The 17,313-nt window shown below is 36.9% G+C and overlaps 1 protein-coding gene across 2 annotated transcripts; it reads left to right on the plus strand.

Moving 5' to 3' along the window:
- Positions 1-8,444: 8,444 nt before the first annotated feature.
- On the plus strand, positions 8,445-17,112 carry LOC121411138 (ras-related protein Rab5-like). Of its 2 annotated transcripts, XM_041603670.1 has the most exons (7): positions 8,445-8,721; positions 9,977-10,386; positions 11,061-11,157; positions 12,393-12,556; positions 13,228-13,257; positions 15,526-15,651; positions 16,611-17,112. In XM_041603670.1, the coding sequence occupies exons 2-7, from the start codon at positions 10,344-10,346 to the stop codon at positions 16,853-16,855; spliced, it is 705 nt and encodes a 234-aa protein (XP_041459604.1). In that variant the 5' UTR covers positions 8,445-8,721; positions 9,977-10,343; the 3' UTR covers positions 16,856-17,112. The 2 variants fall into 2 exon arrangements, with proteins under 2 accessions (XP_041459604.1, XP_041459605.1); XM_041603671.1 differs by having other exon boundaries at positions 8,445-10,386.
- The last annotated feature ends 201 nt before the right edge of the window (positions 17,113-17,313 follow it).

The following is a 17,313-nucleotide window of genomic DNA, read 5'->3' on the forward strand; positions in this document are numbered from 1 at the left end:
AACTACGTATTGATAGAGTATAAGATATTGTGATACAATATGTATATTCCATACCATTATAAGGTCTATATAGGACACTGGCGTAAAATCCGAGCAGGGGGGGGGTGCATGATCGACGTACAGCAGCTAAAATTTTGGTGTACGGTCACCCCGACACCAAGGGCAGAGCCCTGTGAACGATTTTTTTTGACTGGAGGTTTTGATGGAAGTTATACAAGCATCACTACAAAATGAAGGTAATTTTTGTCCCAAACTATGTTTGACAAGCAAAAAAAGGGGGGGGGGCGAGGAAGACGGGTAAGATCATTTGGTTACATTTCTCCATCATTGACATAACGTGGCAGAATTCCTGACGGTACTGCCTATGGAAAATAATCCGGGAAAATAATGCACGCAGCACCCCCAAAGAAATTCTTGATCGTGAACCAGTACCCCCGCCCATGCAGGGCCGTGACCTTGCAATAAGGGCCTGTACATGTATAACTATATAGGGGTAACCGTGTACTTTATCTTCAGTGTCGATGGATATATTGGATTTGTTGTGATATCACATATGCGAGCGAGCAAATTTCAGTAGTTGGACTACAGATGGAATGGTGTCCAGAAACCTCTTTCACACGTCACGGGAAAATGTGTAAATCTTCCTGTTAAAGGCCTATCACGATAGTTTTCGATTGCTATTTTAATTGATTTGTTGGCCAAAGTAATTAGGCCTAGTTACAGTCAAACTGTACAGTTGATATCAATATGCAAGCGAGTGAGAAAATTTTCAATAATTGGAAGACAGAATTATTACAATAATCGTCTTTCAATGAGCTCGCAAGCCTTTGAAAAGTTGCTTCACTTCAGTAGTTTAAAATGATATGCATAAACAGTGGCGTACCGTGTGTCATTGCATTGGGGGGAGGGCACCAGCAAAAAACTTCGAGTCACTTAGGGAGCGCGCGAAGCGCGCTCAGTTGCTAGGTATACTGACCTAATAGAGACATTTTAAGGACATGCAGTGCCATTAAACGGATATGTAGATCACTCATTAAATAATGCGAGTGCGAAGCGCGAGCTGAAAATTTTTGATATTCAGACCTAAAAAGGGACATTATAAGCAATTTTTTTAATCATGATACGTACCTTTCTCGCTAGAGCGCGAAGCGCGAGCTGAAATTCTTGTTTATATCGACCCCAAACAGGTATATATTTTAGGAATCCATTAAGAGTATACATTTTCAGCATATTCATCTAATGCTAGTACCATCCTTTGAAGATTTTGTTAGAATTACATCTAAACACATTTAGCACTGTTTGTAGAAATGGTAATCATGATTATCATACGCATTTTACTAATCAAATATCGCGAGCGCGAAGCGCGAGCTGAAAATTTAGGAAATTTAGATCTGAAGAGGGGCATTTTATGGCTTTTTTGCAGGAATTCACTAGGATCGTATGTATTTCACTAACCAAATGATGAGAGCGCGAAGCGCGAGCTGAAAATTTTTTATATTGTGATCAGAAAAATTGACATTTTAAGGACTGATTTTAGGAATTCATTAAGAGCAGACATCTCACCAATCAACTAATGCGAACGTTAGCACGGACCGGAAATGTTTTATATAAAGACCTTAAATAGGGCAATCACTTTAAGTAGTCATGAAAAAGAAGCAAATGTCACTACATGAAATAATGATAACTCGAATTGCGAGAAAATATAATTATTTGGTGTACAGTATATTGATTTGAAAACGGGAGGTTTTAGTACAACAGGATTATCTCGTTAAACAGTCTATGCGAGCACCAGGAACAATAAAGACTTAGGCCCTCAGCAAATAATGTTTCATAAAGTTATGAAATATACTTCTTATGTAATATAAGATAATTATGATATAATATTTGAACATAATTTCGTCTTTCCCCACTACGTTTCTCTTCTTTTATCCCTCTTTTTCTCCTTTTCAGAGTTTTTTTTTGCCAGCCGATGGGGGGGGGGGGGCACGCGCCCCCATGGCCCCCCATAGTTACGCCACTGTGCATAAAAATACACGAGGATGATAAGGGTAGATTATCAATAAAGTATAGAAGAAAGGAGAAAAGAAATGTAGAGAGCAAATAATGTTGGTTGGTTTGTGTTGGGGTTAGGTTGGCGCTCTTCAATCTGGTCGATCATGATCTGCGCCAGGTCGTTTCCGACTATAATTCCCGCTTCAATGTCCTCGGCGTTAGACTATAGGGTGACCAGACGTCCCGTATTTCCCGGGATCGTCCCGTATTTTGCTCCTGTGTCCCGGGAAGGGTTTGTCGGGACAACGCGGCGTCCCAACAAACCCTTCCCGGGACACATGGACCTGGGAAGCGGGGTTGTTGGGGGTGCTGCGTGTATTATTTTCCATAAACAGCACCCCCCCTACTTTAGAATTTTCCGTCACAGTACTTGAAATAGTGTTTAAATTCTCCCTTTTTTAGATTGGAATATCAAGTATTTTCTGCTCGCGCTTCGCGCTCGCATTATTTATTTTTATTTATACAAAAATGTATTTAGAATGCCCAGATACTAGGTCTAAATCTATACACGCACATGCATGTTTATTGCATGAGATATAGATACGCAATATTCATATGAAATACATTTCATCAAAATACACAAATTTTATCAAAATCTGATATCAAATAGTTAAGTTATTTAATTTTAAAGTTTAGCAATTTTTTTGGAAAATGGTGATATGCATGTCTTCATGAATATTTAATAGGTGGGTTGATGATGTCACCTCCCCACTATCATTTTTCTTCTGTTATTACATGGAATAAAAATTGTTTCATTTTTTCATACTAGTGTGAATGATGTCTCCCTTATAATGAAATAAGTTGCAGCAATGAATATCTAATGGACTAAATCAGTGGTTAATTCCTATTTTGGTTCTTGAAGGGATATTGTTGAATAAACCTAATTTCATATAATAAAATACAAAAGATCAAGTGGGGATATGACATCATTGGTTTGCTAATTGAATATTAATGAAGGCATGCATAACACTGTTTCACCGGAATCATGCTAATCTTTAAAATGCAATAACTTTGATATTCCTTGTCTGATTTTGATCAAATCTTTATTCTTTTGTTCGTCTGACTTTTTTTATCTGGTCAAACCATATTACATTCAGTATGGAGTACCACTTCCTTTCACCCTTCTTTTATTCTAACTTTCTTTTATTCTTTTTTTTAATAATTTTTTCCCTTCATTTTCCCCTTCATTTTTTCTATCTTCTAAATTTATTTCTTTTCTTTCGTCATTTCTCTCTCTGTCATTATTTCGTTCACCCTCCCTTCCAATTCTTTATATTTTTTTCACAAGTCTATAACACTGTGTAGCTTTTTCTGAAGATAAATTGATTAATAAAAGCACACAAATATATTTGGTAAAGTCATATAGGCGTGCCGAGATCAAAGAGGTGGATAAATCAAGTCTTCTGTGGAAGAGCTTATTTCGACAGATATTTAAAAAACTTTACCATAGAGGGCGTGTAGCACCATTATTATAGGATGGGACCATGCGCTTGATTTCATAATTCATAAATTGTCGCAAAAGGAAAGCTTCTCCTACGATTAAATTTTGAGACCAAACCCATGAATGACGATCGGTTTTCTTGGTTAATGGGGGACGACTGACTGACACAAAATATTGTATTCTGTGAGGGATTTTTTAATTTTTTTTTTTTGGGGGGGGGGGCAGCCATGTCGTATAAACACTGTGCAAAAATTGTAAAAGCTGCGAGCGAGCAAGCAAAAATATTGACATTTCTAATACAAAAAATATATTTTATCCTGAATTCTTTTTTAATTCTCTTTTCTTTCTTTCCTCCTTCAGTCTGGTCATGAATTTTTTTTTCATCATCATAGTTGATTAACAGTTCTGAGCAACCATGCTTAAGTTATTGAAGATTAAATGTTAAAAATGTGGAAACTGATGAACAACTACTGTAAAGTTTGCATAGTAAACAACGTTGTATGGAATTTCATACAGCTTTTTTATGTTGTGCAAAGCTTGGGGGATATACTCCCATGTCCCAGGAAAACAGCTATAGACGTGCAGAGAATTTATAACTTAAACAAAAATGTCAGAGAGTCGCAATGCTGTATAGCGTTCTCTTTCTCCAATGGCCAAACAAAATGTCTATTCTCACCTACATCATGGACAATAAAGTTTTTATTCTAGTGTGGGAGAGGAGGGGCCCGAGATTATCAATATTTTTCTTACCATAACGACATCTTTCCTAAAAATCGATTGATTTTAGATTCGATATATTTTCAAATTTGCTTGAATATCTGATCTGTTGAATACACTTTTATGCGTGTGTGTGTGTATTTGAGTTTTGTCAGACGTGTATCAATCAGATATGATTATTTACGTCTGGGACCGACCTTTAACGTCACCATCCGAAAGACGTGACCAGGGCTCGAACCTCTGCATCAATTTGTAACTTCCCCACAGCTTGGATTACAGGCGCACGCCACAACGCCCAGTTAAAATGCATGCATGGCTATTTTCCTCTCGCCTTAAATAAGTCGTAGGTGTATATTATGGTCTGCTGGCACAAGCCCATTGGTGTGTGTCTTATACTCTACTAGAAATATAACATGTAATAATATGCCACACAAAACAGTTCAATCCAGTATAATTTGACTGCAATAATGCTTGTTCTTAATTGAAACGTACAACTTTTTTGTGCGTCTGCAGTGCACCTGAGAATTAGCGGGATAATTCGTAAGATAGCGCGCTATTTGGCAAATAAGGATTGCAATCTAGCGCGATATGTGTCTACATTACAAACAATCTCGAGAATTGTCAGAACAGGATAACTTGCCAGATAACTGAAAAAGTGCATTTTTTACACAAGAAAAATGCCCACTCACCATGCTCACGAACATGTATTGTGCCCATTTCATCGGAAGAGGACATGTTTTATGTGTTAGCAAGTGCCATATCTCGCATCAGTGCCAAATTTTACCAAAAAATTCCCCCTCACGAACGTTTTCTGTGCCTCTTTTATCTTTCATCTGAGAAGGGCCCTTTTTATGTCTGAGCAAGTGCTCCCTTGCCGTCTTGTAAGTGCCCATTCTCGAATCTGTAACCTTTTTTTACTTAAGAGAAGTGCCCCTCAAGAACATGTCCTATGCACCCTTTCACCTGAGAAGGATCCATTTTATACTGTTAGCAAGTGCCCATTTGCCATGTTATAGGTGCTCTTTCTCGGATCAGTGCCCCTGTTTTACCCAAGAAAAGTGCCCCTCAAGAACATGTCCTGTACCCCTTTCACCTGAGGAGGACCCGTTTTATGCCGTTAGCAAGTGCCAATTTTGCCTTCTTATAAGTTCCGTTTCTTGTATCAATGCCCCTTTTTACCTAGGAAAAGTGCCCTCTACGAACGTGTTCTGTCCCATTTCACATGAGCAGGACCTGTTATGTGTAAACGAGTGCCTCTTCGCTTTCTCATAGGGTGCCCGTTTCCCATATCAGATAAGTTGTCGTAAAAATAACGCTTTTCGTGCCCGATGAGCGGCCTTGTGCCCGTTGCAGAAAGAGTTGCGTTTAAACGCAAGCCCAAAAATCAATCGCAAGTCCCAAAATGCGCGCTGTTGATTGGTTGAAAATCAAGTTGCGCTTGATTTTTTTTTTAGTTGCGTTGATTGCAACTCTTTCTGCAACGGGTCCCTGGTGTCTTTATTTAGCGCCGTTCTGCTTCCTTCTGCAAGTGCGTAATGAATGAAAAAAAACTTGTAAAAATAGTCGTGCCTTAATTTTCATGAGTCATGTGAGTGGGGTAGATGAGTCATTTTTTCATATCATGACGTATGCAGCGGTGGGGGGGGGGATAGACCCCCCCCCGAAATTTTGAAACCTCACATTTTTGCTGCAGATTCTCACAAAATTTTTGCATAAAGCCATATTTAAGATAGTGTCCCTTTTCGACAGAAAATGTGCCCTTTTCCCCTGTGCCCCCGTCACTTTCAACTTCTCTCCGCCACTCCTGCTCCAATAGCTAGGCCCTCAATGATTTTTCGAATTCTGGTAATTAAAAAAAAAGACGATTTTGACAAGAGTCATGAAGATATTCGCCTTTGTTCTCTATGCTTAATATCCCGCCTTCAGAGAGAAAAAAAGAGCTTGTTATGAAATAAAGTAGAAATCACCGGATTGATTAATGCAATTTGGGATTTATGTGTAATACAGTTGTACCAAATTTAAACCCTTTTCAGCCCCCCCCCCCCCCCCGAGTAGGAAAAAACAGCTTCCACTCGACATTTTTTTACGATAAATCTGTAACGCAAAAAGATCGCACCGCGACGTTTTATCACTTTTTTCTTCAAGTCTCGTGCAACTTTTAAGACCAAATTCGCGAAGTAATGGCACGCGGTTTAGAAGTTACGTAACATTCTGTAAGTGCATGTTAGACCCAAAATTTCTTCAAAACGTGATTTTGTGTACAAATCCAATGTAAATTCTATATGTAGCCAAAATTCATAAATGTACCATTATTTTTATTTTTAAGTATTAAAGCATTTGATTTCATGTTATTTATAGCTAAAATAATGTTGCCAACGATTTCCATCAGTCGAAATAACAATGAAAAACATAATAAATTTTCAAAGCAATAAAATACATAAGAATAAATGATATTGCCATTTTGTAATGTATATTTGATAATAATCATAAGAAGAGTGTGAAAACCAAAATCTAGCATTTTTGGGCTACATTCAAAGAGCTACAGCCAAATTATTATTTTATGCATTAATTAGCATAACTAATTCATTACAAATAAATATGAATAATTTTGGTACAATAACAAGTGTGGCGATTACGTCATGAGTGACGCGCTTGCCAATTTTCGTCACGATCGCGCGATCAACGGCCGAGATCTGAGGGAAGCGGCTGTTTTTGCCCCCCCCCCCCCCTCTCCTCGGCTATGCAATTTCAAAATAGCCCGAGCCATTATGGTTAAACAAGTGCTCCAAGCTGAGAATTTTTATATCTAAATAAATATAATAAACTTCACAGAGCAAAATGCTGAAAATATCATGAAAATCTGATAACAAATAACGAAATATTATTATTGAATTTTAAAGTTTAGCAATATTTTGTGAAAACAGATATATGCACGAAGTGATGAATATTCATTAGGTGGGCTGATGATGTCACATCCCCACATTTCTTTTTCTTATGTTATTACATGAAATCAGAATTGTTTCATTTTTCATACATGTGTAAATTATGTGTCTCCATCATGATGGTATAAGCTGCAACAATGAATAACTAATGTACTTAATCATTTGTCAATCCAATTGTTTTAGTTCATGGTAGAAAAATTGTGAATAAACCTAATTTCATATAATAAAATACAAAAGAACAAGTGGGGATATGACATCATGAGCCTACATAACGAGTCCTGGGGGGGGGGGCGTTTCATGAAAGGACTTGTCGGACGTTTTATCTGACAAGTCCCATTTTATCCGACAGTTACCATAGGTACAGTGCCTCTCAGCCAATCAAAATCATGGAAAGATGTCAGATCTGACAACTTGTCGGATCAAAATATTGATGAAACGCTCCCCTGAATTCATGCCTAGAACTGTTTCACCGGAATATATTATGCAAATTTGTTAACCGATTTTGATCAAATTTTCGGCATTTTGCTTTGTAAATGTTATACTCTTTTTATTGAGTATAAATATCTTCAGCCTGGAGCATCCCTTTAAAGCGCAGGGGGGGGGGGCGTTTCATGAAAGGACTTGTCGGACGTTTTATCCGACAAGTCTCATTTTATCCGACAGTTACCATAGGAACAGTGCCTCACAGCCAATCAAATTCATGGAAAGATGTCAGATCTGACAACTTGTCGGATGAAAATATTGATGAAACGCTCCCCAGAAGTAAAAAAAAAAAAAAAAAAAACACGCGAGTTAAAATTCATTTAGTAGAATTGGTTTATCTGTCCTATGTACATATTCAAATTCTAATTTTGACCATGCAGTAAAGGTGAGTATACATGGTATAGTGAGGTCTATACCAACCTTCCAGGGCAACGCAGGTACGATGCCATACATGACGGGACAGGGTGGTTGCCTCCACGATTTCCAATTGATCAAAAAATGAAAACAAAAGGATAAAAAGGTTAGATGGGAGAAAGAATAAAAGGTATAATATAGAATATTGTGTGCTGGTTCTTGAAACTACATCTCTTTTTCTCACGGACGAAAAAAAAATTAGTCACGCAACCCCCCACCTCTATATACCTGCAATATTGCGTCTATTCTATCATCGCATTATCTACAGTAATTACAAGAGTCATCAATGTTTATTAGGTCATCGATAAAACATAGACTGACTACGACACGTTTTGTTGATCTTCTTGCGGATGAGGACTACGAAACGACGCGAGGTCGTTATTAAAATACTGACGATGATCTTGCGAGAACAAAGTCCACCATTACACTCATGAACTCTGGGATCATCGGTTTCTGTTCACTCTGATACTACTGCACTTGTTCTTAAAAAAAACGGTTCTTAACGGACTTAACTTGGAAAAATATCTCTTCTCTATCTCTTATTCAAATAATAAAACCTATATTTAGATAAAAAATTATGCTAACTAAAATAGTATGGAATTGTGATTGATGACTTGGACGAAGAAAGAAATCGGCCAATCTTTTATCTGACTATTCAGTTTAGTCCGGAGGGTAAGCAATACATTTTTTTGTTTTGATCAATTTTGATTGAGATTTGCTTAATAAACTCAGAAAATGATATTCCATTTCTCGACCTAAATCGCATGCAATTGATTATACAAGTTATGTAAGGAAAAGGGAAGTTATATCATACCTACATCAAAATTCACTGCCGGAGAGTTGTCTTTATTTCGGTGCATATACATGTATGGTAATAATATCGATAATATTCTTTTGAGTTTCCTCATAATTATAAATGTTATAAAATGTCATCACTTCCAAAAGATGACAGATTTCAGCATTCTTGGGGGGGGGGTTGGTGGGGGAAATTGTCAAATTGACTACAGTTTTTTTCTAAAGATATTTATTCTTAATATACATGCGGATGCAGGGTTTGTATAGAAAGCTTTTTATCGTTGTTTTTAGTCAAGATTTAAAATAATTATGATGAAGGTGCAAATTTTGCACCACATCTGTACGGCACCGAATATTTTATAGCTGTCTACCATAACATACTACTTTTGAAAGCTTTTAGGATATAGAGATAAACTGAAAATGTAAGACAATCTATTTATTTATACTTTCGTATATACACTCATAAAAACACTTAAATAAAAAAGAAGAAAAAATAAAGACAATAAAAGATGATGTTTTTAAGCAACATCATAGTAATGATGTTCTATTCAGAATATGCAAAGTGTTTTTTTGTGTTATACAATGTTTCTCAGCGCAGTATTACTCCTGCGCGCAAGCGGTCAACTAATCCTTCATCCTGGGTAACCCACCTGGGTGGACAGTGGCAAATGTAGATAAATGCCTAATAAGATATAACGAAACTAAGAAAAGAGAGGAATTAAAGAAAAAAGAGAAAAAACACGAGTTGCATCCATCTAATAGATAGTTTGTTTTAAGAGAGTAGGCCTATACACTATATGGTAAAATCACTAACCAGTAGATAAAACACGATTTTCTTGGAAGGTTACCCCTAAACTTGGTGTAACCAGCAAATATTGAATTAGGGGGTCCTCGACAGTGAAAAATCATTAAAATATACAGAACAAGACATAGGAGGAATAAAAATTCAAAAGAGTGGCGGTTGAGGTGGGTAACTGACGTTATAATATAAATTATTAATCATAATCGAAAGACCATAATACATGACTCGCATAAACAATTATCATTTATCTTTGAATGGTGTGAATAATCAATTAGCTTTTTTTATGAATTCTGCTTCATTATATTTAGTTTCGAATGATTCTATTTTCAGATACTCGGCTCGTTAAGTGGATAATCATGAGACTCCTCCACGAAAGCTAATACTTCTAAACACAAAACAATTTTTGCCAGGACAAACATCGGGGAATTACTTTGACAATCCAATATCATATTTCGAAATATCTGCACTTATAAAAAAGGTTCGTGTCGAAGTACAAGCAAAAATAGAACGTCAGAACCTTGTTGTGACAATAAATTCGGTATGAGGTCATTAGGCACAATCAGCTCATCAGTAGATATAGATATTCACTGTTCATGCTGTTGACTTTGGCGTCTTGTTTTGGTAATGATCAAGAACTACACGCCTTTATACCAGAAGGTTAATCCAAACATTTTGTGCTTCCAACAAAAGAGAGATCATGAAAGCTTTGGAAGCTAAAGTCGTCGTTTTGGGCAAAGAAGGTGAGTCGAAACTATCAACTGTTTGAATATGTTTGATTTCATTATCAGGATATATAAATGATGACAAAGTCCATTATAATATCAAATCAACCTGAATAGTGCTAAACCAATGCATAAGAGTGAAAAATCTCATTAAAACAGATTAGGCTGTATAAGGGCCTCTTTGGATAGTCGGGCATATTCACTAATTGCACATCTAGAAGGCGTTGTGCAATATGAGTGAGTGAACGATGTCACTCGCTCATGTTCCCATTACGTGTTTTTGTTCTCCCCCCCCCCCCACAAAAAAAATACGATTAGTGATTTCTTATTTTTCACTGTTAAACGTACTTTGATTTTAATTAAATCATCATGTTGTTTCAGTGGACTTGCACGGCCTTGATATTGTTCCATCATGATGGAAACATGACCTTTTAAAGATATTATCAAGTCTGCACTCAAATTATATTTCAACTACATGACTGTATGCAGTAAACTTTTAAGTGTAATGGTATCTGAAGATGATTTAGAAAACACATTATAATGGATCGGGAGAAAATATTGTTTCCTGCTGGCGTGGCATCACTGGACAAATTTGCACTGACACAAAGGCCTTTTTATTTTCCCCCACATACTAGTATTTCAATTATAAAAAATACCTGATAATCTTTCCCAACAATTTTGTTCCATCGTAGGTGTGGGTAAGACGAGCATTGTTGTGAGATATGTCGGGAAAATCTTCAGTTCTCAAGTTAGTCCGACCGTAGGGGCATCGTTCTTCACGTTCAAAATGTAAGCATCCACCATTGTTCAAAAATAACACAATTGTGCACCTGGCAATTTTGATGATGGGATTGGGATAGGGAAATAATAATAATGCCTCAACCTTGCACTTTATACTCTCTTTCTTTGCCATTCTTGCTCTACTCCCTTCACCTGAGTCCTTAAAAATATATTTGATTGTTTATATCCCCGTCTTAATTGCACAAATAAAAGCAGAAGTATAATCGTAAATGTCAAGTCTTTGATCATTTTGAACTGGTGAAGAGGTTTAAGGCCCTCCCATCTCCCTGCCTCCCGCGAAGGGGCCAAAGTAAAATTGTATTCTATCATTTCTGTATGTTGAATCGCTATCAAATCGAAAGATTCAAATTTGAACACCGCCAAATGGACCACGAATTTTTTTTTCTTGCTGATATAGGATGTTACGCCCATGGAGTTTTAGATGAATAAATAAATGAACGAATTAATAAGATAAATCAATTGTTTATTCATGTTAAAATCTGATTTTCAGTGCAACTGAAAACTTGAAAACGAGCTACTGCAACTTGCTCTATAATATCGGAAGTAAACAGTGAAATAATGTCAATAATTTTGACCCAGCTATCTGTTGCAATCAGATTTGCCTCTATGTTTACAGTGAAATGAAATTGCATGCATTACGTAACTGTAATATATTTTACAATATATAAAGAACAGCATCCTAAATGATAAAGAACGTGAACTAAAATCAGAGTGATAAAACTGTGAAAATCGATCTAAACCTAAATTCTAAATGATAAATCTAGACTACGTTGTATTCTACTGCCACCTATTTTGTTCTTGGACGATTAATTCTGGTTTTATGCTTTAGCAAAGGGTTCTCGATTTGAGATAATAAGTACATTTGAAAAAAGCGATAGATTAAAAGATGAATGAATTAAATGATCAATTAACATCTCAATTACTTTTCTTTATATTCCAGAAAATGAAAGTGAATGAATGATATAATGAATCGATAGAACGAAGAAAATGATGATTGATTATTGTTTGATTAATACATTAAGGATAAATGAATACATATATTTTTCTTATGAAGAAATGAATATAAATACTGGTCTGGTATATGTTTATTTATTTAGAAAATGAAAAAAAATATGAGTGTAAATGACTATGTCTATTGATGATTACATAAACACATGAATAAATATTTAGATATAGGTAAATAAACAAATAAATAAGTTTTTTCTTCTTCTTTGACTCTCAAGGAACGTCGATAACCATCGAGTCAAGCTCCAACTATGGGACACCGCTGGTCAAGAGAGATTTAAAGCAATGGCTCCAATGTACTATCGAAAAGCTAATGCGGCTTTCTTAGTCTATGATATCACAGACTCTAAAACATTTGAGAACATGAAGTTCTGGGCAGAAGGTAAATGATGCAGCGTACAGAGATATAATTCAGCATTCATATTCCATCCCTGTATTTATACTCATAATTCTATTTATTCATTCGCATGTTAATTATACAATAGTATATTCATTTACCCATCTACACGTATCTACCGATCGTAGTATCTATCTATCTATCTATCTACCTACCTAAAAGGGATTCGTTAATGCGAACATTTTTGGCGTTATTCCGAAGGTTCGTTAATCCGAAAACGAAATAAGGTTCGTTGTTCAGAAGGTTCGATAATCCGAAAAGGAAATAAGGTTCGCTGTTTCGAAGGTTCGTTAATCCGAAAACGAAAAACGAACCTTCGGAATTACGATCCTCATTTCGTTTTCGGATTAACGAACCTTCGGAATAACGAAGCTTCGGAATTACGAATGTATGCGCCATCCATCCATCCATCCATCCATCTATCTATCTATCTATTCTTATTAATTTACATGATCATTTGTTTGTTTTGGGCGTAATGAGATGCCCGTTTGCAACGTAAGAACTAATCGCAAGCACAGGCTGAATGGCCAAGTATGAATAAAATATATAAAATACAGTGCATTTTTTCAATAATTCGTCTATGTAGCATCAGTTCCTTTTATATCGGCACTGTCTTATCGTGGTATCTTACTGGTTCTTATTCTTTCTTTTTGCAGAACTCGAACAAAATATGGACGGTCCAATAGGTAATAATTATGTTTCATTTTAAGAAGTACTATGAATATTGTATTTTACATTTTTCTTAATGATTAGGGACGACCAAAACCCTGGGTCTAGGGACCGAAGGCTCCTTAAGTTCATCATTTAAAAAAAAATCTGGTATATATTGTTCAGCTAGAAATCTGAAAGTAAAACTAAAAGCACGACAAATATAAAACGATAGCAAAGTAAGTCGAATGAAAAGGAAATTATCATTTTCTGTTTGATTTCATATTTTTTTTGTAAGTGCGAACCTCATCCATCATGTCTATTCATCCTTAACAAAGAGGAATTAATTACTCTGCCTTAATTGAGATGGCCACCATGGTCACCAAAAGGCCTGCGCCCATTCACAAAATGCACAGAGATAAATCCGCAAAATTAATTACTTCTAATGTCTTTCGCAACTTTGAGGCCAAATTTGGGATGTATGGGTATATTTGTTGTGTCAACATGAGCTAATTTTCTTAATTTATGTACAATGGAAGATGAAATTCCCAAAAGGATGATTCGTTTAGATTCTCATCGGTCTGCTGAATTAATTTAGGGTTTATTCGGGGTGATATGCTCTGTGATGATTTTAGTGAAAAAAATCTGGGATTTGAAAATGAAGCATAGAACTTAAAAAAAGAGAAATACATAGGGGCAAATATGGCAATTTTGATGATGAAGGAATATTTGGAAAATTACAAAGATGACATCTGCATGAATAAGTATAAAGTGAAATCGGGTATTTTATGGGGGCCTATGCAAATAATGCTTTTTTGTGCGTCTAACAATTCGTGCCAAATTTCGGCATGGACGCACAGACGGTGGCCGTGATCAGCATGATCAGAAGGGAGGCATAATGAATGGCCACCAGTTCTCAACACCTCGGCCGAAGCATAACAACCCTCTGATTTAAAAAAGAAAGTCGATTTATTTTCTTACAGTATCATCATTACACCACAAAAAACCTCTTGCCTCACCTAGCAACAACACCAGTTTGTATATTTCCATTCTTCTCTTACCTGTGAAACAGGTTTTGGGAGGATAATGCACATACCTGACCTGGGGCCTGTTGCAGAAAGAGTTGCAATTAAACGCAAGTCAAAATATCAAGCGCAAGTCCCGAATGCGCACTGTTGATTGATTGAAAATCAAGTTGCGCATGATTTTTAGAGTTGCGTTTGATTGCAACTCTTTCTGCATTGGGCCCCTGGTGGGTGTTTCATAAAGCTGTTCGTAAGATAAGAACGACTTTAAGAACGACTGGTGATCCTTTCTTTTGGTAAATGGTATACACCATAGGCGATGGTTTAGCGCGTAAGAAAGGATCAGCAGTCGTTCTTAAAGTCACTCTTAACTTACGAACAGCTTTATGAATCGGGCCCCTGGAATATCAATATATTTTCATATATTTGCCGAGAAGAACAAGGAGTTTTCTTACCGCGACGGAGAACGAATTCAAGGACACAGTAAAACTATTGAAAATGCAAGTCAAATCGCAATGAGCAGCTGAGAGGTCTTTGTCGAAAAGTGGTGAACCGGGACAGCAGTTTCCGAGCTGACGAAAAAATGCAAACATGTCGTTCGTTCAGACTTCATGACGAAATTGCTGTTTTGATTCACAAATATTCGACAAATACTTCTTAGTTGGCTTTGCCATGCATGAAGAGCACTTGACAATACCTTTTCTATGTTCTTGAAAGCGTTCTGCATCGCCATGCGAAAACACCTTAATGTCATGGAATTGACGCGGGAAGAGTCATCGGTCGGCATCAACGGATAAATAAGATTAACTACCCGTTGATGCTCTTCTCTAAATGGTGCTGAGATCGACCTCCATTTTGACTCTAATTCCAAAGATTGTGGGTTCAAATCACTGCCCTTTTCTAAAGTTCTCTGGCAAGAAATAATTATAGTTTACTACGGCGTTTGGCCCTATCATACGAGGTGTATAACTGAGTATAATGAATGACAGCATGGGTTGGATACTCTAAGTATGCTTCGTAGAATGCTAAAGATTAAGAAGCTTCTGTGTTTATGGGAACGAAATGACAATGATGATAACAATAAAGCACAATCCTGTGCTGTATTACAAGAGAAATCTTATGCAAGGACACACAAGAAATAACTTATTCAGTCAATATTATTTGATTAGTATCATTGCCGCCATTGTATTCAATTATATTCTAAAGTAGTGTCTTCTGTTTCTTATAATTACATTTTTTTAGCTATATCTTCCTTAGCGCATATTTTCATTTATTTGACAGTAATGTGTGTTCTGGGAAACAAATCTGACTTGGCAGATCGGCGTCAGGTATCGTCTGATGAAGGGCTACAATATGCAGCCAGCATTGGGGCACTCTTCTTCGAAACATCAGCACTTAAAGATGAAGGTAAAGCATGTCCTTCCTAACCTTCCTTCTCCTCTTCTATTACTATTCCACTTATTATTTGACTCTTCTTCTTCGTCTACTCCTAAAGAACAAAGTTTTTCTTTTGCTGGTGCATTCATTTGAAACAATCCACCTTGAATTTCTTAAGAAATGCTCAATCCGAATCCTCATTTAGTCTTTTATTTTGGCGTTATAATAGTCTTAATTTATAAACTGGCCCTTTGTGTTGTTCTTTTCTTTACAGTTTGTTCGTTTCAACTTAACATTGTACACTTTTTATACCCATGTTTTTTATATGTTTGTATTTTTGTTGTAGGGCCTCCAAGGACAACAGTATATCAATTACTGATGGAGCCACCCTACTAAAAAAGACTTATAAATAAATAAAGAAAATCTTTATCACCACCAACATCATCATCATTATCCCTACCAGCATCACTACCACCACCACCATCACCATCATATCACCACCATAAACATGAAACCATTATCACCACCATCAACATCATCATCATCATCATAAACATCACCAGCACGGCAACACCACCACCACAGCCACCATCATCATCATCATCATCACCAAAATCCTCCTCCTCATCATCATCAATCACCACTATAAACATGACACCACCATCAACATCATCATATAAACATCACCAGCACGGCAACACCACCACACCACCACCACCATCATCATCATCACCACCACCACCACCACAATCCTCCTCCTCCTCATCATCACCACCACCACCACCACCACTACCATAATCATCATCATCATCATCTCAACGGCCATCGCCAACTATCTTTTCCCTGATTAGATGTCACTTTTTGTAATAATTTAAATTCTCCCATCTTCAAAAATTCTAATGACAGATAATTATATAAATCGCCTTAATAAAATCAAAGAACAGCATACGCATTTTCGCTAATATTCTACTATGTTGGATACGATATAGGAGTCTCCGAGGCCTTTCTTCGAGTTTCTTTGGCGCTCATCTCTTTGGCATCCAGCACAAGTACTTCCGGTATGACCCTCAAACCGTACGACACAAGCCGACGACAATCAGCCGACATTACAGCTTTCCCACCTCATCTACAACTCCTCCGGGATAAGATGATCGAAGGTGGACGCATTGATGAGGACGGTGAAGAAGATGACGAGGATAGAGATAGAAGCAGAAACAGCTGCTGTCCGACATGACGAAACATTATTTCGGCAAAGAGATATCGGAATTTTTAGAATAGGCCTACAGAGTTGGATTCGACAGGGTTATGTCAGAACGTTAATATCATGAATATGATTGAGACATAGACTGGTTTGAATTCCGAGATGGTGCATTTGTCTGTATGTGCAAATAATTTCTACAGTCAGGAGAGCGTTTGGTCAACATTTTCGTCCGACAAACTTTCCCTGATTTTGATTGGCCGAGAAACACTCTTACTATGGTAACTGTCGGATAAAACAGGACTCGGGGGGAAACGTCCGAAAATCCTTTAAACGCTCAGAGATTTTATACTTTCGTCTTGGGCCGAAAGGTGTGACATGGGTCGAACCTCGAATCTCAGAATCAATTCATAACTTCTCATCACATGTAGCTCGGATTATATACGCATGCCACAACGCCTTTCATGATTGAGACTCTTCATGTTCCGAAAAAA

Source organism: Lytechinus variegatus, chromosome 3, assembly GCF_018143015.1.
Source record: "Lytechinus variegatus isolate NC3 chromosome 3, Lvar_3.0, whole genome shotgun sequence".
NCBI lineage: Eukaryota > Metazoa > Echinodermata > Echinoidea > Temnopleuroida > Toxopneustidae > Lytechinus > Lytechinus variegatus.

Excerpts from the sequence above, each read along its gene's own strand:
- LOC121411138 (XM_041603671.1), top strand. The coding sequence starts at position 10,344 with ATGAAAGCTTTGGAAGCTAAAGTCGTCGTTTTGGGCAAAGAAG. Across the intron at positions 11,158-12,392 it reads TCGTTCTTCACGTTCAAAAT|GAACGTCGATAACCATCGAG; the intron begins GTAAGCATCCAC and ends TTGACTCTCAAG. Across the intron at positions 13,258-15,525 it reads AAATATGGACGGTCCAATAG|TAATGTGTGTTCTGGGAAAC; the intron begins GTAATAATTATG and ends TTTATTTGACAG.